Here is an 18,264-nt window from a genome sequence, read left to right on the forward strand (position 1 = left end):
CAAAGCTTTTCTTAATAGTTACCTACCTGACAAGAGAAAGCTACTATCAAGATTGTTTGCAGTAATTGTACCTATTGGCTACACCAACTTTCAGTTAAACTATAGCTTGGTAAAACTGGCAGCATAGTTTCATGCACTGAAATGTGAGGGGGTGAATGACTCGAAAATATCTCACATCCAAAACACAAATTTTGCTCATCAGATGAGCTGCCATCAGCAGTCTCTCACTCTAAAGCCCTCATCACCTCTTTCAAATCTCTCAGGGCCTGTTCACACTTGGCAATAAAATACATCTTATGAGATGCAATCAGAAGTGGACAGTTCTAAATACAGGTGTGAATGCACCCAAAATGCACAGAGGACACATTGAGGTCTGATCACTCCAGCCACATACGGATAGAGGCCAGGTCATATGTACTTCCACATGCAATATGTAGAGTGCAGTTGAATACATTCAACTGCATTGAAGGGCTGCCTAATTAGCGTGTATATAACGACAAATCTCCCCTAAACAACTGATTACAACTGATCTGAGTGTCAAACTATAAGCCTGAAGCCGAGACAAGGAGCCAAATAGATGCAGCAATCGTCCTCTCCTAACACAAATCTGCTCAGTTTTGGGTAAGTTTTCTGCTGCGAAGATCAAAGTTTCTCAACAGATTAATTTAAATATGAGCAGGGAAATTAATCTGCAGTGCACCTCAACTTGATCTAGATGCAATCTGGATACACAGTATGTGGATGGGAAACATCAAGTCTGAACAGAGCCTCAGTTCTTTAGAAAGGGGAGAGTTAAACTCCAAATATTATCCCCACCAGTGCTTGTGTACAGTACCTCATGTTATAATGTGTAGCCAGAGCAGCAGTTACTATTTCCATTTTGCTCGGCCAACAATAACTTTTTTTTTCAATCTATAGATCCACTTTAAACACGGCTGATATTCATAATTCTATCTTTAAAAATAAAATGATTATGAGGCATCATGGTGGGATTGGGATATCAGACACTGACTGTGTAATTGTAATGTACCTGGTTTGACTCTGACTGTGTCATGCTGTGTTTTCAAGAATTAATAATCACTGTGAGAGTCAGTCAAATTATTATCTGGGGGAAAACTACTCCTAGACGAATTTACTCAAATGCATTGTACATGGGAAGTAGTGGTGTCATTTTTTCTCTGCTGACACAGCAGAAATTCTGAGGGTGTAGAAAGCTTAATTCATTTAGGCCCACCCAGACTGGCCCAGCTGGTTCCCAACCTGAGTAACCTCTAGACGTCCACTACACTGTGTTCTGGGGTCACTCGTCAGGGATGCTAAAAGGGAGAAAATGGCAGAAGACTAAAAAATAGACAGTAAGGAGGGTTATCTCACTGGGCGGAGTGCAGGACAGGAGGAAGAGGAGGAAGAAGAAGAAGAGGAGGAGGTCTGGAGGGCAGGGCTGGAAAGAGTGGGAGAGGGAGACGGTGCCATCTTGGCCGGGGTCAAAGGACACTGCCTGGTGGTCTGAGAGGTCACAGGAGACTGCAGGAGAGAGAGAGAGAGAGAGCAACACACAGAGGGAGAGAGAATAAAAAGATGAAGAGGAGACAGAGCAAAAAGATACCAGAGGAAGAGTGTGAGGAAGGGGAAACAGGGGAGATAAATGAATACAAGGCACCTCAAGAGATACAATGAAAGAAAAAGACTGTGTCGGTTTTAGATGTGAAAGAAAGAACGAGGAGGAAATGGATGAGAGGCGGAGAAAAGACTTGGACAACATGAGAGAGAGAGAGAGAGAGAGAGAGAGAGAGAGATAGAGAGAGAGAGAGAGGGAGAGAGCAACAGAGGGAGAAAAGAGCAGTAGCGTGCCTTGCAGACAGATGAGGAAAGGTCATGACAGCAGGAGAGAAGAAAGACGGTGGCAGCATGTTGGTGGTGGTGAAGAATGAAACAGAGGAGAGCATGTTTGGTCAGGTAGCAATGGGTCATGGTGTCATACTGCTGGGGTCAGATGGTGGGAGGGAGCATGTGTGTCCACATGCTAACAATACCACTGACATTTACAGAATGTAATGTAGCATGGTTTTACTAATGTTAAACTATTGTGGTAAACTATTACAGACTGCTGTTTTCAAATAATGAACAATACTGATAATGGACAAAAAAAAAATGTTAATTCATCACCTCCTGAGGCCTTTGGAACAAGTCTTAGGTTGTCGTAATTTCATTAACTACACTGAAGTTATTCCAAGCCTGAACATTGCCAAGGTTTTATAAATGAAATACAGACATCAGGTGTTTAGTTCACAGAGGTTTTACAAAAACAAATTTCACTTGCAACACGATTTTTCCTGTGAGAAATTAGCTAACCCAACTGGCATTTGTTTTAATGAAAACTACAGACACCATAATAATTGGTATGACTAATGCAACTAATAAAGAAATTAGCATATGAAGCCATCTGAAAAACCCAGTTCCACCTAGACTTATGTGTCTGTTCCTGATACTGTGTAGGATGAGAAACTTCCATGTCACAGCAGAGGGGAGCACAGTGTGAAAGAGCAGTAAGTTAAACAGTAAATCAGCAGGATTAACTCTATATATTGTAGTTGAAGTGTAAACATTACAACCAAGATGATAAAGTTTGCATTACTGTGTTCATGATGGGTCTGACCACCGTTACAACAAACTCTGATCATATTTTACATTTTACCAGGAGAATCTTCTTTACTATTTGGCATCAAATTAAAAATGACAACTTATATGGGCAGAAATGAATGAATTTATGAAGTACATACAACATATGGTGCTGTGAAAGTCAAGAGATCTCTTCTGATGACGCTGTTGCAAACCTCATATCACAACATACTGAGACATATAACACAGAGATAAAAAAAACAACATTCAATACAAACAGAGGGATCAGGCTGGTCATATCATTCTTCATATTCAGTGCAAGTTTTTGGAAATTCTTAGCCATGCAAGTACAGATCAAGAGATGTTGGTCTGTCTGTTGGTACTTGGTTCAGATTGAAGTATCTCACTACTGGTTGGATTGCCATAAAAATTTTGTACAGACATTCACAGTCCCCAAAGGATTTATCCTAAAGACTTTAGCGATCCCCTGACTTTATCTATAGTGTTTCCATCTGGTCAAAATTTCAATTTCTCCAATTGTCACTGTGAGCATGTTAGCATGCTCAACTTGGCATTTTGCTCAAAGCATCGCATCTGGTATGGCTGTAGACTTGTTTAGTTTTATTAGACTGGCTCTGTACTCCACCATATTAGATTGGAAATGAAACACTAACGACAGTAAGGAGGAAGTGCTGACTTTCAGCTTTAATTTGAGGGTGTTTACATCACACTGGGTCAACTGTGCAGAGACTGCAACATGTTTTATCCAATTTTAGGAGACCAAAATTAATTTCATTTTTAATTCACGTACAAAAAGCAAGCAAAAGGTTTAGAATTGATTCTCTCTGTCATTCTGTCATTTGTATTTGGAGTCTGCTATCGACTGTTGTCTGTCTCAACACGAGAACCAAAGAGTGCTAATGCCAGTAATGCAGGCCAAGAAGAGATTGGAAAATCAGAATAAATCTGACACATAGAGTACAATAAATGTGTGGAACTGGAACTGTATGTTCCAGTAGTGTACTACAACCATCCTGTGTATACAGTCATGAGATATGTATTCAAAGTAGGATGCAAATGCATGGAATAAGGTCAGCGCATGGACGTATGGTCCTCAGTATGAATAAAGACTCTTTGAGTAATGTACAACATTAATGTGCAAACATTAATAATAAACAGGATGGACTTGAAAACAGAAACAATTTACAGAATTTAAAAAAGAGATTCATACAGGTGGATGCTACGGAAGCACATTGCATTCAATGAAAAATCTGAGGCCTTGTCACATAACTATGACTTCTGTATCTCATAATTATGGCTTATTGTCACATAATTACAAGAAAAGACCTCAAAATTACAAGAAGAATATCTCATAATTATGACTTACGATATCAAAATAATGAGAAAAGATCTCGTAATTATGAGATAGTTTTCTCATAATTATGAGATTGTTTTCTCGTAACTACGAGATCCTGATCTCGTAAAGTTTACGGTGGTTATCAATCATTGTTTGAGAAGACAGAGGCATGATGACCTTGATATAATTCGCTTTAGTATTCTCCTTGATAATCTCCTTGACTGGGAAATATTAATGTCACTGAATAATGTGGATGGTGTTACATTGTGGGTGGTTATTATTATTATTATTAGTTTAATCAGACGTCCTGAGGTTGATATGTTGACGGATGTGAAATACAACAGTAGCAGGAGCAGGAAAGAGCAAGTCACGATCAGAATCGGACATAGTAATCTCAACAGCACACTTTTCATTACAGAAAAACATCCCACAGGCCTTTGTGACTAGTGTCAGGAAGCAGAGACTGTACAACATGTCATCATATCATGCAGGAAATACACAGAAGAAAGACTAGAAATGGTTTTACAATTAGGCTGCAGTAATTAGGATTATCAGAAATCAGTATAAAAAGTAGTATGGAAGTATATGGGGAGGGCAAAAGACTGCTTGTTTTTTTGAGGTCCAGAAGTAATGTAATGCAACATGAAGGATGCCAAGTGCCGTAAAACCGTGAAGAAGAAGAAAGCAGTAGTAGGCTATGCACGTCATTGCTGGAGGGATTATTTAGACCTATTTGATTTGACACAAAGAATGACAATACCATAAGCACTACAATTAGTAAATCAACATTGTGCATCTAAAGTCGTTGGGATATCGTTCAGGCAGAAATCAAAGCTAATTAAATCAGGCAGCGTCATCATGTCTCTGTCTTCTCAAATGATGATTGATAACAACCTTAAACTTTTCTCATAATAACAAGATCAGGATCTCAAAATAATGAGGAAACTATCTCATAATTTTGGGATTTTTCTCATAATTATGAGATCTTTTCTCGTAATTTTGAGGTCCTGATCTTATGCTTAGTTTACTCATCTTGTGCCTGACCATGCGCTTAGGATGCTGAAATTCCTCATGACTCAGATTTGTTCATTAGCATATTAAAGGCAAGAGAGCAAATGGGAGTGCCAACCGCCACAAAACCACACTGATGCCCAGTGGCACATCACACACAGACAGACACACACACACACACACGCACATTTACAGACAATCAAAGAGACACTCGCACACACTTCTTGGCTGCTATCTTGACTATGGGCCAAGACAACACAGGAGAGCCTCTGCCCCGACCTCTGGCTCTCAGCCTTCCATTCACAGACAGGCAAAAGCACTCACACACACACACACACACATACACACTTCACAAGAACTGACACACAGACAGCAGCAACAACAGACACACACACCACACTCCATAACTGTACCGAGGACAGCAGAATGGAGGGACAGAATGGAGCGAAGAAGTAGGATAAGAAAAAGGAGGAGGGAGTTTCCCCTCCACTAAAAGTTTTGTAGAATCCAAAACAATGTCGTACTGAGGAGCTGGGGGAAGTGAGTGTATGAGGGGATGTGGTGGTGGTGGTGATGAGGTTGGAGGGGGGTGGTAAGAGCCACGGGGTGCATCCCACCGCTAGCTATGCCTCTCACTCCCTCTCGCACACACAGACAGACACATGCAAACACACTCAAGAACCAAAGCCTTGTTAGCTTTTTAAAATAATCAGGCAGTTGGATGATGAATGATTTAACAGGTATGGAAGGAAGGAAGCTCAGGATGCCTTCCGTTTCTCCCCTCAGGGTCATGGGAAGAGTGACAGGCCGACGGAGGGGTTGAGCTCTGGGAATAAACACCATTCCCTTTCATTTCCCTGCTACTGCTTTTCCTGTCGAGAAGGCAACGCCGCGGCCCGCTAATTTGTCATCAGTGTGACTGCGAGAGGCGATGACAATCTGCGACTCTCTTTTGAGGGGGGTTCATGTCAGGAAGGATACAGGTTGGCTAGCTATGAGTAGGCAGGAGGGGGGGCGTTGTGTAACTGTTGGGGACTCCTGTCTGTGAAACCAGGAGCTCAGTTTGGAGTGACCACTGACTGTATGAGAATGACTACAGATAATATTTAAAACCTGCCACATGATGTTTCATCGTTAGGTTTTTATACTATAAAATTAAGATTAACTGAGGGTGAAATTTTTCTTCAATGAGGGAAACGAATTAATATTTTTTATGCCCTCTGATACTTCAGTCTATAGTCTAGCAATACAGCCTGAAAATGTAACACTATCCACTATACAGCAGTTTAACAGTGCTGTATGCTATACATTATGTATGTATTGACATATGTTTTGGCTGTATTTTCTGTACATTTGTCATCTGATTTGATAATGCTATTGTCACGCTTCTCTATTGCCTTTTTCATCCATAGCTACTGATTATAATACTCACGAGAGTATAAACTGGGTGAGCACATGTCTTATTGTATCCATGTGTGGAACATATGAGAGAACAGGAAACAGTATAATTCCTGAGAAAAAGCAGAAGTCGAAATACAGAGAGAAGTGTGGCCGTGTTGAGAGAGACAATGAAATGCTGCCCTCTTGTGTGATTCTTTTGTACTTGCAGTTAGTGATATGATGAATAGTTGCCAAATGCCTTTAGTGTGTGTGTTGTAAATTAGTCTTTGTCTTTTGAGATAACATTTAGTACTCAGCCTTGAAAGCTTCTGTCTCAGACAGTTTACTGGTTTGTTTGCCAATAGCAATCTGATCATATCACTATAATCAGAGTTATGAGAAGCTACTTGTATTGCCACACACATCAATGGAGCTGCAACAATTGGTTGATTAGGCAGAAAATGAATCAACTGCAACTATTTTGATAACCAACTACTTATTTTTTAAAGCCAAAAGGCCAAAAAATCTCTAGTTCCAGCTTCTTAAATGTGAATATATGCTGGTTTTCTTCACCTTCTGTGTCGGTAAACTAAATATCTTTGGTTTTCGTATTGTTGATCGGACAAAACAAGACACTTAAAGGCATCTTAAGCTCTAGGACATTGTAATAGACATTTTTCAATGTTTTATGGGCCAAATGATTAAATAAAAAATATTCTTCAGATTAATTGATAATGAAAATAATCATTAGTTGCAGCCCTAGTAATATATTTGATACTAGAAGACTTGTTTTCCTGATTCCTGATCTCCTCCTTGCTCCACATAGGAAATATTCTGCTTTCCAGTCAGATTAGATGATCACAGGACAATATTTGAAAGTCTACAGCAGATATGCTCTGATTTTATTATTGCAGCCAATAGTGCCAACAAATGTAAAAATGTCTTCCCAAGTAACTGATGATGTTTTGAAACACAACACTGGTCAAAGTTGAATTTAAAATATCCACAGTAAATTAGAATTTGAGGGTGTGATTGACATATCTTTTCTATGACTGACAGCTTAACCTGACATTGTCTCAGTTGTTATTTGATTTTAACTTCTGTTGTATTTTAAATCAAGCTGCATTTAAAATAAATCAAATGTATCATATCATACCAGTTTTGATGCCTTGTTGACAGGTTGATTTGTAAATTTTTGTATTCAGTTGTATCAATACAATACACACATCTAATTTTTAAGAGAAAAACCTATATTTTATGCCTATTATAAACAGAGCAATGTTTCAAATTCAATGTTGTATATTTTGAGATCAATATGAGTCACTTGTCAAGAGGTTAAGATGCTCTAATCAGAGGACTGATGAACATCTGGCAGGTTTATTAGTGCTCTGCTGTCACTGTAACGTCAATGCCATTTAAGCGGTCCTACTTGATTTACAGAGAAACTGTTAGGGAAGAACTCTCTAGTAACATCATTATGAAAAGCAATTAAGTCCCAAAGGTGTGGACCCACTAGCACAAGCTCAAGTTATTAAATGAATGATGGATCCACAGGTGATAATAAGCAAATTTCAATTAATGATTCAGTGGCTCGTTAAACTTTGATGAGAAGACCCCATGGAGTCATTAAGGAGCCTTGAGACATTAATTCACCCATTAATCTCAGTTTAAGTTATACATAAAATAATCAAGAATATTCATTTGTTATAATTACACAGTAAAACATATTAATCACAACCCAATTAGGGTCTAGAACTAAGCTGTTCACATAATGAGCTGGTGCCCACCCAACATCAACTGTGCGAACTCACTGCTAATTAGTTCAAAGTTTTTCTAATTTAACCAATCAGATTAGTTTTGATAGAAGGTCACCAGGCGCAGCATTAACACTGACAGACAATCCACAGAGCACAAGAGATGCATATCTACAGATGTTAGAGTACATATCCCTAATTTAATCCCTAATTTAGTTAAATACCTGAAATAGCACGTGATGATGATGATTTAGTGTCTTATGCTAATCTAAAAACTTTGATGTACTTATTTTTGCTGTACGTTTGCTGTACCATCAAAGGTTTACAGGTGCAATGGAGACAATATTCTGTATGGTGTGAATGATTTTGTTTGAAAATTGTTTTTTAAATAAGCTTTAAAATAAAAGAGCTACATTTATAAAACTGTTCAGTATATGTGAGATGTGTAGGGTATCTTACCCTTATGTACCAATCCAATAGTTCCTGCTAAAAAATAATATAATATCACCATCATTTGTGTTTCTGAGATGCAAATCTCTTAAGTTAAATAATGGTGATTAAATAAATTTTTAAATTACAATAATTTTGAATTTAAATATTTTTAAATTAAAATACACTTTTTCTTTATTCCTTATTCTTTTCTTTTCATTTTAAATAAAATGGTTTTCTTTCTCCTCTGTTTATTAGACCTCATTTCAGCACCAGGAGCTGTCCACAGTCTTATCTGTGGGATCAGACTTTTTCTGTTGTCTCTTCTTCTACTTCAAACCTTAAATATGATGTCCCACAGATTTTCAGTTTTCCGCTCGTTCCACATATCATCACTGTCCAGCATAGGAGAACGAACCCAGGAACAAAAGAAAAGTTGAGTTCTTTCAGAAACATTAAGATTTCTTTTGGTCTAACAGTCTGTCTGTGTAGGTGCAGGAGCACACACACACACACACACACACACACACACAGACCCAATGACCTCTGACCTAAAGGCATAAGGATGTCAAGGAGACATGAACAGGACTAAAAACCTGTGCCTTCCTCCGGCAGCCATGGGAGGAAAATTGACAGTTGGAAGTAACAACTTTGCTTTTCTTTTCAGATACAAACAGACTTCACCAATCTGAATGAACCATCCTCCCTTCTTCTGCTAGCTCTCTATCTCTGTAGTTGTACATTTTAGGAGAAGCCACATTCCTTTGAGTCGCTTCCTCTCCTCCTCTCTTTTTTAATGCACAATAACTGTCTGGATTGGTCAGAAAATGTTACTAAATGTCTAAATATATATATGTATCTTGACTTGTCTAACCCATGTTAACTTTTACTGTGTTTTACAACTATTTAATTAGTCTGATATAGAAATTCAAGCTCTGATTCAAAATTTGTTATTATTGCATTTGATTTATTTATTATTAACCAGTGTACGTGTGTTATTTAGCTATGGTTTGATTATTAGGATAATGCTTTCTTAATAGATTTAATTACAGATTAGGAAATTGAAGTTTATTGATTTTATTCTGTATTTTCTGTGGTTAATCAATATTGCAATTTCTAAGTGTTTTCGCACTGGTTCTCATGATGTGTCAACACTGACGACAGAATGAGTGAGTGTAATTTTCAGGTATAGCATAGGAATAAAATGATTCGTCTTTAAATTGAAGTCCATTTCTCTCCTCACACAAAGAAATTAATTAGTAACCGAGGCGTTCCCTTCAAAAGACCGAAACTCGCCGCTAGACTTTACAGGTCACAACTCTTTGTCTGGCTTGGCCTCTTTTTATTTGGGGGGGGGTCCTATTTTGCTTTCTTAATGACCACTGCTGCAGTGTTTCCTGTGTTTTTTTTTCTGTCATCCTTTCCAGCCATGATGGCTAATGTTGCATTTCGGGCGTTGTCTTTTTCATTTTTCCCTGAGAGATACAATCTCCAAGAAAGGAAGTCTCAACTAAAAAGAAAGACTGCAAAGATGCCTGAGCCACAGCGGTTTCCATTTGAATAATCTGTTATTTTTGTAATCCCCTATTTTTATAATGCAATTTTTTCAAGACTTTTCCAAGGACTTTTCTGATTAGCCTAGAGCTCCATGCATCCAACTCTGCAGCCTGCAACTGAATGCACCAAGACTAGGACACCTCCTTGCTGTGTGTATCCACTATGCGGCCTTAGCTAGTCTGAGACTGGATTCATCCTCCTGAGAAGCAGTGAGCCAAAGCTGTTTCACTGAACCTATTGCAACAGTTCTCATCTGGCTGTCACTCTAGTGACCCGAGGATAACCGAGTCTGTTTCGCCTTGTTCGGCGCTTTCCGGGAAGTTTGCCCATCATGAAGCCTTCATCACCATGGAAACAGTAGGAAAACCATCTACCATGCTTCTGTCTCAGAGTTGATGCAAGAGCTATTCAAAAATTACATTTTTATTGGCTATAGTTGGAGTCTTGGCCCCTCATTGCATTTTTTACTTGTTTTTGATAACATTCATTCATTCATTCATTCATTCTGTTGACAATAACTTAATTTAATTTACTCATTCATTCAGGAATCATTTCATTCATTAATTGTATTTGTATGTATGTATATGCTTAGTGTTTCCCATTCATCTCTATCCCTTGGTCATTAAATAAACATCTTGATTTATAGCCAAGTCATTGTGTCTGTGTATTCCTTTATATAAGAAGATGAGGGTCCCTGTATTCAGAGTTCACAACTTTCAGGTATAAGACTGATTGATTTGATTTACTTATTTGTCCTCTTAATTAATGAATTGGTTAATTAATCAATGTAGCTGGTGCCCCTTTTAACTTTATAAGTGCTTATTATTAACTCAGAGGTGTAGAAATACTCTCTACACCAGTGAAAACCATCCAGCTTCAAAATGTCAACTTTTTGTGAGGTAAGAAAAACAGCCCACTTTTCTTCCTTTTAAATGTTTCATACAATATAAAACTTTGGAGAATTTCCTCAGTCCATAAAGGAACATTTAAATCTTCAGTTCATGTAAAAAAAAATCTAAATAACCTAATTTGCAGACCAAAAACATCTCATTCCACTGTTATGCTGATGATGCACAGATCTACTGTATGTCTACTCAAAACCTCTGACTCCAAATATCCAGCTCCTCATATGTCACTGTTGAATTTCTCAACATTTTCCTGCAACTGAATCTGGAAAAGGTTAGATTTTTTTACTTAGTTACTCCAAAAACAAAAAAATGTTGTTTTTTTTACTGTTTCTACTAGTTAACAATGGAATAATTGCAACTGGCAAATTCACAGATGCCTGCATTTTACATTTTCAGCCCAAAGCAAAGTGCATATACCATATGCAGACATGCATTTGAGCCCTTTCACTCTTACCTATTATAATTCCCAGTGGAGCTACACTGTACATCACTGTAGTATCACAGTAACAAGTTATTATTTATGGAGAAATTCATCCACTGAAATGTATCCACTAACTCTTTCGGAGCAGTGGGCAGCCACAGCACAGCATTCAGGGACCAATTCCAGTTTTGAGGCCAGTGCCTTTTTAAGGGTCATAGTATTTCCAAACCTAACATCCATGTCTTTTGCTGTAGACAGGATCCAGTCAAACATGGGGAGAAAATGCAAGCTCCACACAAAACAGACAGAGTCCAGATTCAACTGAGCCACTGTGCTGCCCAAGTAAATCATAAATAAAACATTTTTTGACCCACAGGTGAAAAGCATGCACTGGAGAATAGGGATACTAAGATTCTTGGATATTCCACTTAAAAGATGACTGTTTCTAGATTTTTTAGTGACTAAACAAGGAAAGATGGCATATGTATTACTGGCTCAAAAACACTGTTAGACTTGCCTTGAGCCAATCCACAGCATCTGTGTTTACTTGTGTATTTTTTGATGACTCGTATTGGCTACATACTGTGAAGCCTCATTCATTTCTTATCCATTGTTTACTCTAGTGATACAGTATCAGCTTCAAAAAGTGCAACTGAGTTTACACAGCTGGTTTGTTTTTGCTAGACAGGCTTCTGTCGCTGATATTTGCGGTCCATGAAATTCACTTATGAATGTACTGTATAAATTACCAACTGTATTTAACATGTTGATCAACCTAAAACCAGTTCACATCAACCAGTCCACAATCCAAAAATATTCAGTTTACTATCATAGAGGACTAAAGAAACCAGAAAATATTCACATTGAAGATGCTGGGACCAGAGAATTTTGGAATCTTTTCTTAAAAAATGACTCAAAATAATTAATCGATCTAAGTTGATGATTCATTTTCTAGTCGTTGAAGCTCTACATATGTTTCAGTGCAGGAAAAGGAATGGCAGTTCATCCAGATGTCATGTCTTCTAGTTGTGGTCTATGTTGAACTCTGCATCTGAGTCACTAAATATGCACAAACCACTGATTTGCTCTTATCCACATGACACTGACCAAGCTAAGATTAAATCTGTGCATAGGAAAGTTTCATGAGTAAAGCCCATTGTGCATGACATACACATGGACAGACAAATCAGATGATCAGTCATTTGTTCCATGAGACAGAAATGAAAGAAAATCTGTTATCCCACATGTCCCCATACAGGCCAAAGCATGTATGGCATGAAACAAAACCAGATCATTCATTGATATCATTCATATCATGTGTATTTATCTGGTACAGCCAGATACAGCCCTTAAACTGTATCATTTCTCCTCCTCTTGCCCTTGTTTGGAAAGAAACATTTCAGGGCAGTAACACTGTGTGCTGTAGTCATATTGATGCAAGTCTTTAGGTGGTAGTTACCATGTGGGTTCTGTAGCAGACTCTTACCTGTGGAGTTGATACTCTGAAGGATGCTCCTGTGGTGGGGGTGGCAGGTCGTGGAGAGATGTTGTTCTGGGCCTGAGCCTGAGCTTGAGCCTGAGCTTGAGCCAAAGCCTGTTGAGGAACCATCACGAGCTGGCCCAACTCTGTACGTACCAGCACCATCCCTGAAGAACCACAGGGAAGATGAATTAAAGGAAATACTGTAACATCATAGTCACACTGAAGCTTCTAGCAACTATCCAGATGCACTTACACTCAAGTCTACCCTCCGTATCATGCAATACAATTCAACAGTACCATCAACTATAGCCTCTAACATGACTATAAAGTTGAATCATCATCTCTCTAAAATAGTGTCAACAAAAACTCAATATCATTAACTCAATTAATGAGTTGTTGCATTATTAGTTTTAGCTTAGTACACTTAAAAAGTGGCACCTCAGTGTAAATGTGGGAGTTGGATGTCAAGTTTTTGTGGACTCTATTATCCACTTGTACAGGTACTCAAACATCATCTTAAGAGAGTTTTGTGCTCCACAATTTAAACTAGGGGGTTAAATCGTGATTGCAACCACATACTCTTAACAAGCAGCCAGTGTGAATTCAATGGCCACTTTTAAACCAGCCAATTAGTATTGTTACAAAACAGGAAATCCACAGTGGGATTTCCTCTGTGGCAAAACCATTTCATTACAACGCTAAGACTGAGAGCAGAATGGAAAAAATTAGCCAAATATGAAACTTAAAGATCATTTGATTACTACATTAATAAATAGAACCAAACAGAAACAATTCATTATCCAAGGCTGGATAATTACTGGGCAAAGTGGGCAACTTTCCCTGGACCCCAGACCCAGAGGGGCCCCAGTAGCCTCAGGTTCACTGCATGTCAGTTGGTTTTGGTAATTTGATTAATTGCAAATTTGTTGGGGAATGTGAACCACTAAAGTACAATATCAACTAAAACGGTTCCGGCAACTAACAATTAAAAGTATTATCATTCAGCATAGGAGTACTGGTTGCACTACACTTAGAGGATGAGGCTGGTGATTTTCTATATTTTTCTTATTGTCAACAAATCTCATGCACAGAGCCAAATCAACAATGAACTCACTTGAACTTGGAGATGAGAGGATACATTTACAGTGCACAGAGGGCGGTGGGTGGGATGGAGCATGGAGCATGGATTAAGCTCATTACAAATAAAATGAATGATTTTAACGCAGCCCTTTTACTGTGGCCATGGTATATGTGCAATAATACACTCTGAGAGATCCTGTTATAGAAAATAACAGACCCTCAGGACACCTCACTGTGTATTATTGTTTACTTCACTGCACTACAACAATGCTCGCACTGGAATTTCAGAAAATAAACATACCAAGAAAAGATCTAGACCTTGATATATAACAGACTAATGAAAGTCTATAGTTTGGGGATTTCATTGAAGCTGTGATCATGAGCAAATTACCCAGACTCTTTTCTCTCTATAAAAGGCTAGGATTGCTGTTATTATAGTGCCACACTTGTAAAGTAGCCCATGTCAGGTCAAGATAAAATGTTTTATTACACATTTGTTTATCTTTGCAGAACTTCCATTAAGTAAAAAAGACATGAGGTCAATAGAAAGGTTAATAGCATATTCAGAAAATTCTCTCAAATGTCTGACTGAGCCTTTTATTCCACAGGTGAGATGACTCAGAACAGCACTGAAGACAAAGTAGTGGGGCAGCACACAAACCCTTATTAACCAGCGTCCACAGATATTACCTGCCTTTTCTACTATATGACAGAGTAGGACCTTTATGGAGGTTGGCTACCTGCCCAATATGATAGCCAAATTTGGGCTCCAACAATGTTGCAGCGTTTTGGCCGGGAAATATAAGATGACTGGACGACTACATAAGGCCTTTGATACACTTCATGATCATAGAACAACGCAGATCAATGATTCTCACGGCATCAGGAAAAACACTCATCGACATTACAAAAAATATCTGTGCACATTTCCTGAAAACACAATGCTCCAATGTACTTAAAGCAACAGTGAGCACTGCTTTTCTATCACAAAACATCCCCCTATGCATCCCAACTTAACTTACAGCGACCAAGAAACAATACAAAAACACTGTTAATGCAGATTTGACCTGTGTGGAGGGCACCAGGTCTCCACTTATTAAGTTGCCTTTTCTTGAGCAGCATTACACTAAAAGTAAAAGCTACTATATTTTAAACATGTGCCACTTTTCAGGAAGTAACTTCACTGTACTGTTGACGTAAAACATTTATCATGATTCTGGGCACCCTGTACAACTTTTTGAGGCTGGTACTGTATGATAGCCATAGTATATATTCTACTGTCTTTATGCACCATGAGTGTACATTTGAAGTTGTTGACGTGGTTGCAGTGACTTAATTTCTCTACATTTTTTCTGTCAAATGAAACTTTTCAAATTATTACTCTTGGAAATGCTATAAGAAAAAAATACAAATGTTTGAAAAAACTAAAACTTTGGTGACAGTCACGAAAGTAGCTGCCATTCACCAGAATATATAACTTTCAGATGCCTTCTTGTGTATGTGGTATTTTGTCAACAGTATGTGGTGTATGAATACATTGGTGGTCAAATTTCAATGTGATTTCATTGGAAACAGCTCTTTCTTCTGCTGACAGCGACCTCATAAAACCATTTCACCTATTACTGTTACAACATGGCACAGTTTTTCCTGCGAGCAAAAGAAAGTTTGATCTGTTATGGAGACTTAAGAAAAAGACTGAAGCATCAGCTAAATGACTAAAATGAACAGATAAATTAAATTTGACACAGTTTCACTGCAAAGTTCATGTAAGTTTTGTCTTATTCTTACTTTTCTAAGTTCATACTTGTGGTTTGATGTTGTGTTACGGAGCTGTCAAGGATGCTTAGTGTAGATTTAATACTTTGCACTGCTCAGTTGGCACATAAAACTCCTGGGTGAAGTGTCTGATTCCCCCTGGGGCCACTTATGCTTCACAGTACAGCTACTGTGAATAGATGCATATATCAAAAGGCATTTTTTACCTCAGGAACAGTCACCATCCTATGGCACATACAATACACACACAGGGTAGTTTCCCCAGTATACAAACAAACACAGTAAAAGAACAAGGTTTCACACACACAAGCTCCTCATCCTGGAGACAGTCAAACAAACACTGTACCACGCTGACACCCAAACCTGTGAGCCCCAGGTAAAGGTTATTACAACACAGGTGTAAGCGAGCAGCAACTTCTCGCTGCTCTCCTCCCCCTCCTTGCAAACCTTACCCGGTGGGATGGTAAACCCAGGGGGTAGCTGAATGGTCGTCTGCTGTTGAGGTGGTCTGACAATTAGCTGGGGTGCTACAATCCTTTGAGGTGCTGTAAGTCCAGGACGGGGTTGAGACTGTGCAGAGGCGGCCACAGCAGGTGTTGGAGAGGCAGCTGTGGGCCTGACCATGCTGATAGTAGTTGTCACTGATGTAGTATGACCAGTTCCACATACAGAACTAGTTGCCACCCCTGTAAGACAAGCAGCAGCTGTGGTAGAGCTCAGAGGCTCCGTTATAGTTGTGGTAGTTGCAGCTGCTGCTGTAGTAGTTGTTGTTGGTGTGGCAACAGAAGACACAGAGGAAACAGTGTTTATTACAGAATTGACACCACCAGACTGGCTTGACATTACAATTTTGGACTGACAATCGTCTGTTTTGGAAGCCCCAGTGTCTGTGACCGGTTTGCTGTGATTCCCCTGTGGAGATGAAGAGGTGATGGGTCCTATGCGAGCGCCCTGCTGGACCAAGGCCGAAACACTGGTCCCGTTTCCGTTCTGGGCTATGCTCGCTACAATATGACTGGGGAGTCTATGCAGAGCAATAGTAGGAGTCCCCCGGTCGAGAGCAATAGCCGACTGACCTGCAGGCAGGTTGGCGTTTGATAAGGTGAAAGTCGAAGTGTTAATAGAGGATGTCACCGGTCGAGCGGAGTTTGTTATAGCTGCACTGGTGTCCACGGAGCTGACGTTTTCGGTCACCGCCGTGTTGCTGTTCCTCCTCGTCGTTACAGCTGCGCCGTTCAAACTCTTTATCCGAGCTGAAGCGCTCCTCCGCGGCGTGGTTATGCGTTTTCTCGACGAGTTAGCCTCTGTCGACGTTTCACCTGCGCCCGGGGCAACCTTAGACCCCCGGCTGGCTGCGGTGCTGATGCTGGCTGGAGGAGATGCCAAAGTTGACCCCCCAGATGCAGCCAGTGTTGTGATGGATGCTCCATGTGATTGCGACCCGCTGCTGCTGGCGTTCACACAGGCAGAGGAGGTGTTGGAGGGCTCGCAGAAAGACGGCGTACAGCCCAGAGAAGGAGAGGTGACAGTTTTATCCGGGCTGACGTCTTTAGAGTTGATCTCCTGGCGCATCTCAGGTTTATTCCGCCGTCCTTGTTGTTGTTGTTCTAGTGTTGTGGTGCCCACAGGAGCTGGCAGCGTTTTTCCTATGTGATGGTTAGCGGGAGCCACTGAGCCAGCGCCTCCGTTTGCGTCTGTTTTACCCGCTGGGTTGCTTTGGCCGGAAAGCTGTGACTCCAATGAGCCTACGAGGTCGCTCACAGCTTTTTCATCCACCTCTGAAAAGAGCATATCTTCCAGGGGGTCGGAGGCGCCCGCCATCTCTGATCACAGATAGCTGTCTTATTTTTTTTTTTTTTTTTTTTTTTTTTTTACAGTGCGCCTGCGTGTTACTAGGCATTGTGGGAAAGAATCTGACGTCATTAGATCAGGGGACATCCTAGTTGATAATAATAAAAAATAAAAATCATAATCATAATCATAATATTAAAATAATAATAATAGTAATTAGAAGAAGAAGGAGGAGGGGGAGGAGAAGAAGAAGAAGGAATAATAACAAATAATAATAATACATTTAATTTGTACCGCACATTTCGTTCATAGTGAAGCGCAAAGTGCTACAGTATTAATAACATATAACACACAACAAAAAGAAAATAATAATAAAAATAATAAGAGCTAAGATGAAAAATCTTTCCTGAATAGTCTGGGGTCTGTGCTGCCCTAGTTGTATTTCTCATGTTTTTTCTTTAAGTCTAATTTAATTAAGTATAACATTGAACCGTTGTAATAGTGTACATACAAAATGGGATATGTGGCGCCCGTGACATACTAATTGCCCAAGCTTTTAGATTTTATAATTAATAATCATGCAGCTTGATGTGTCACATGAAAATCTTGAGGAATATAGCTTATACATTTTTATTTTTCTACATTTAAAAATGTATTCTCTGGCAGTATAGGATGGAGAGAGTCGATCCCGTGTAATA

General features: G+C 39.3%; 1 protein-coding gene across 2 annotated transcripts in view; it reads right to left on the minus strand.

Annotated features, from left to right (window-relative positions):
- The window catches only part of LOC122998453 (transcription initiation factor TFIID subunit 4-like), a 92,274-nt gene extending 74,634 nt beyond the window's left edge, over positions 1-17,640 (minus strand). For both annotated transcript variants that reach the window (XM_044375401.1, XM_044375468.1), the window contains exons 1-2: positions 16,228-17,640; positions 12,923-13,083 (exon numbers count right to left, since the gene is read on the minus strand). In XM_044375401.1, coding sequence (XP_044231336.1) covers positions 12,923-13,083; positions 16,228-17,596 — 1,530 coding nt within the window. In that variant the 5' untranslated portion in view covers positions 17,597-17,640. The remainder of the gene's footprint in view (positions 1-12,922; positions 13,084-16,227) is intronic.
- Between the last annotated feature and the right edge of the window lie 624 nt (positions 17,641-18,264).

Source organism: Thunnus albacares, chromosome 1 (assembly GCF_914725855.1).
Source record: "Thunnus albacares chromosome 1, fThuAlb1.1, whole genome shotgun sequence".
Classification (NCBI taxonomy): Eukaryota; Metazoa; Chordata; class Actinopteri; order Scombriformes; family Scombridae; genus Thunnus; species Thunnus albacares.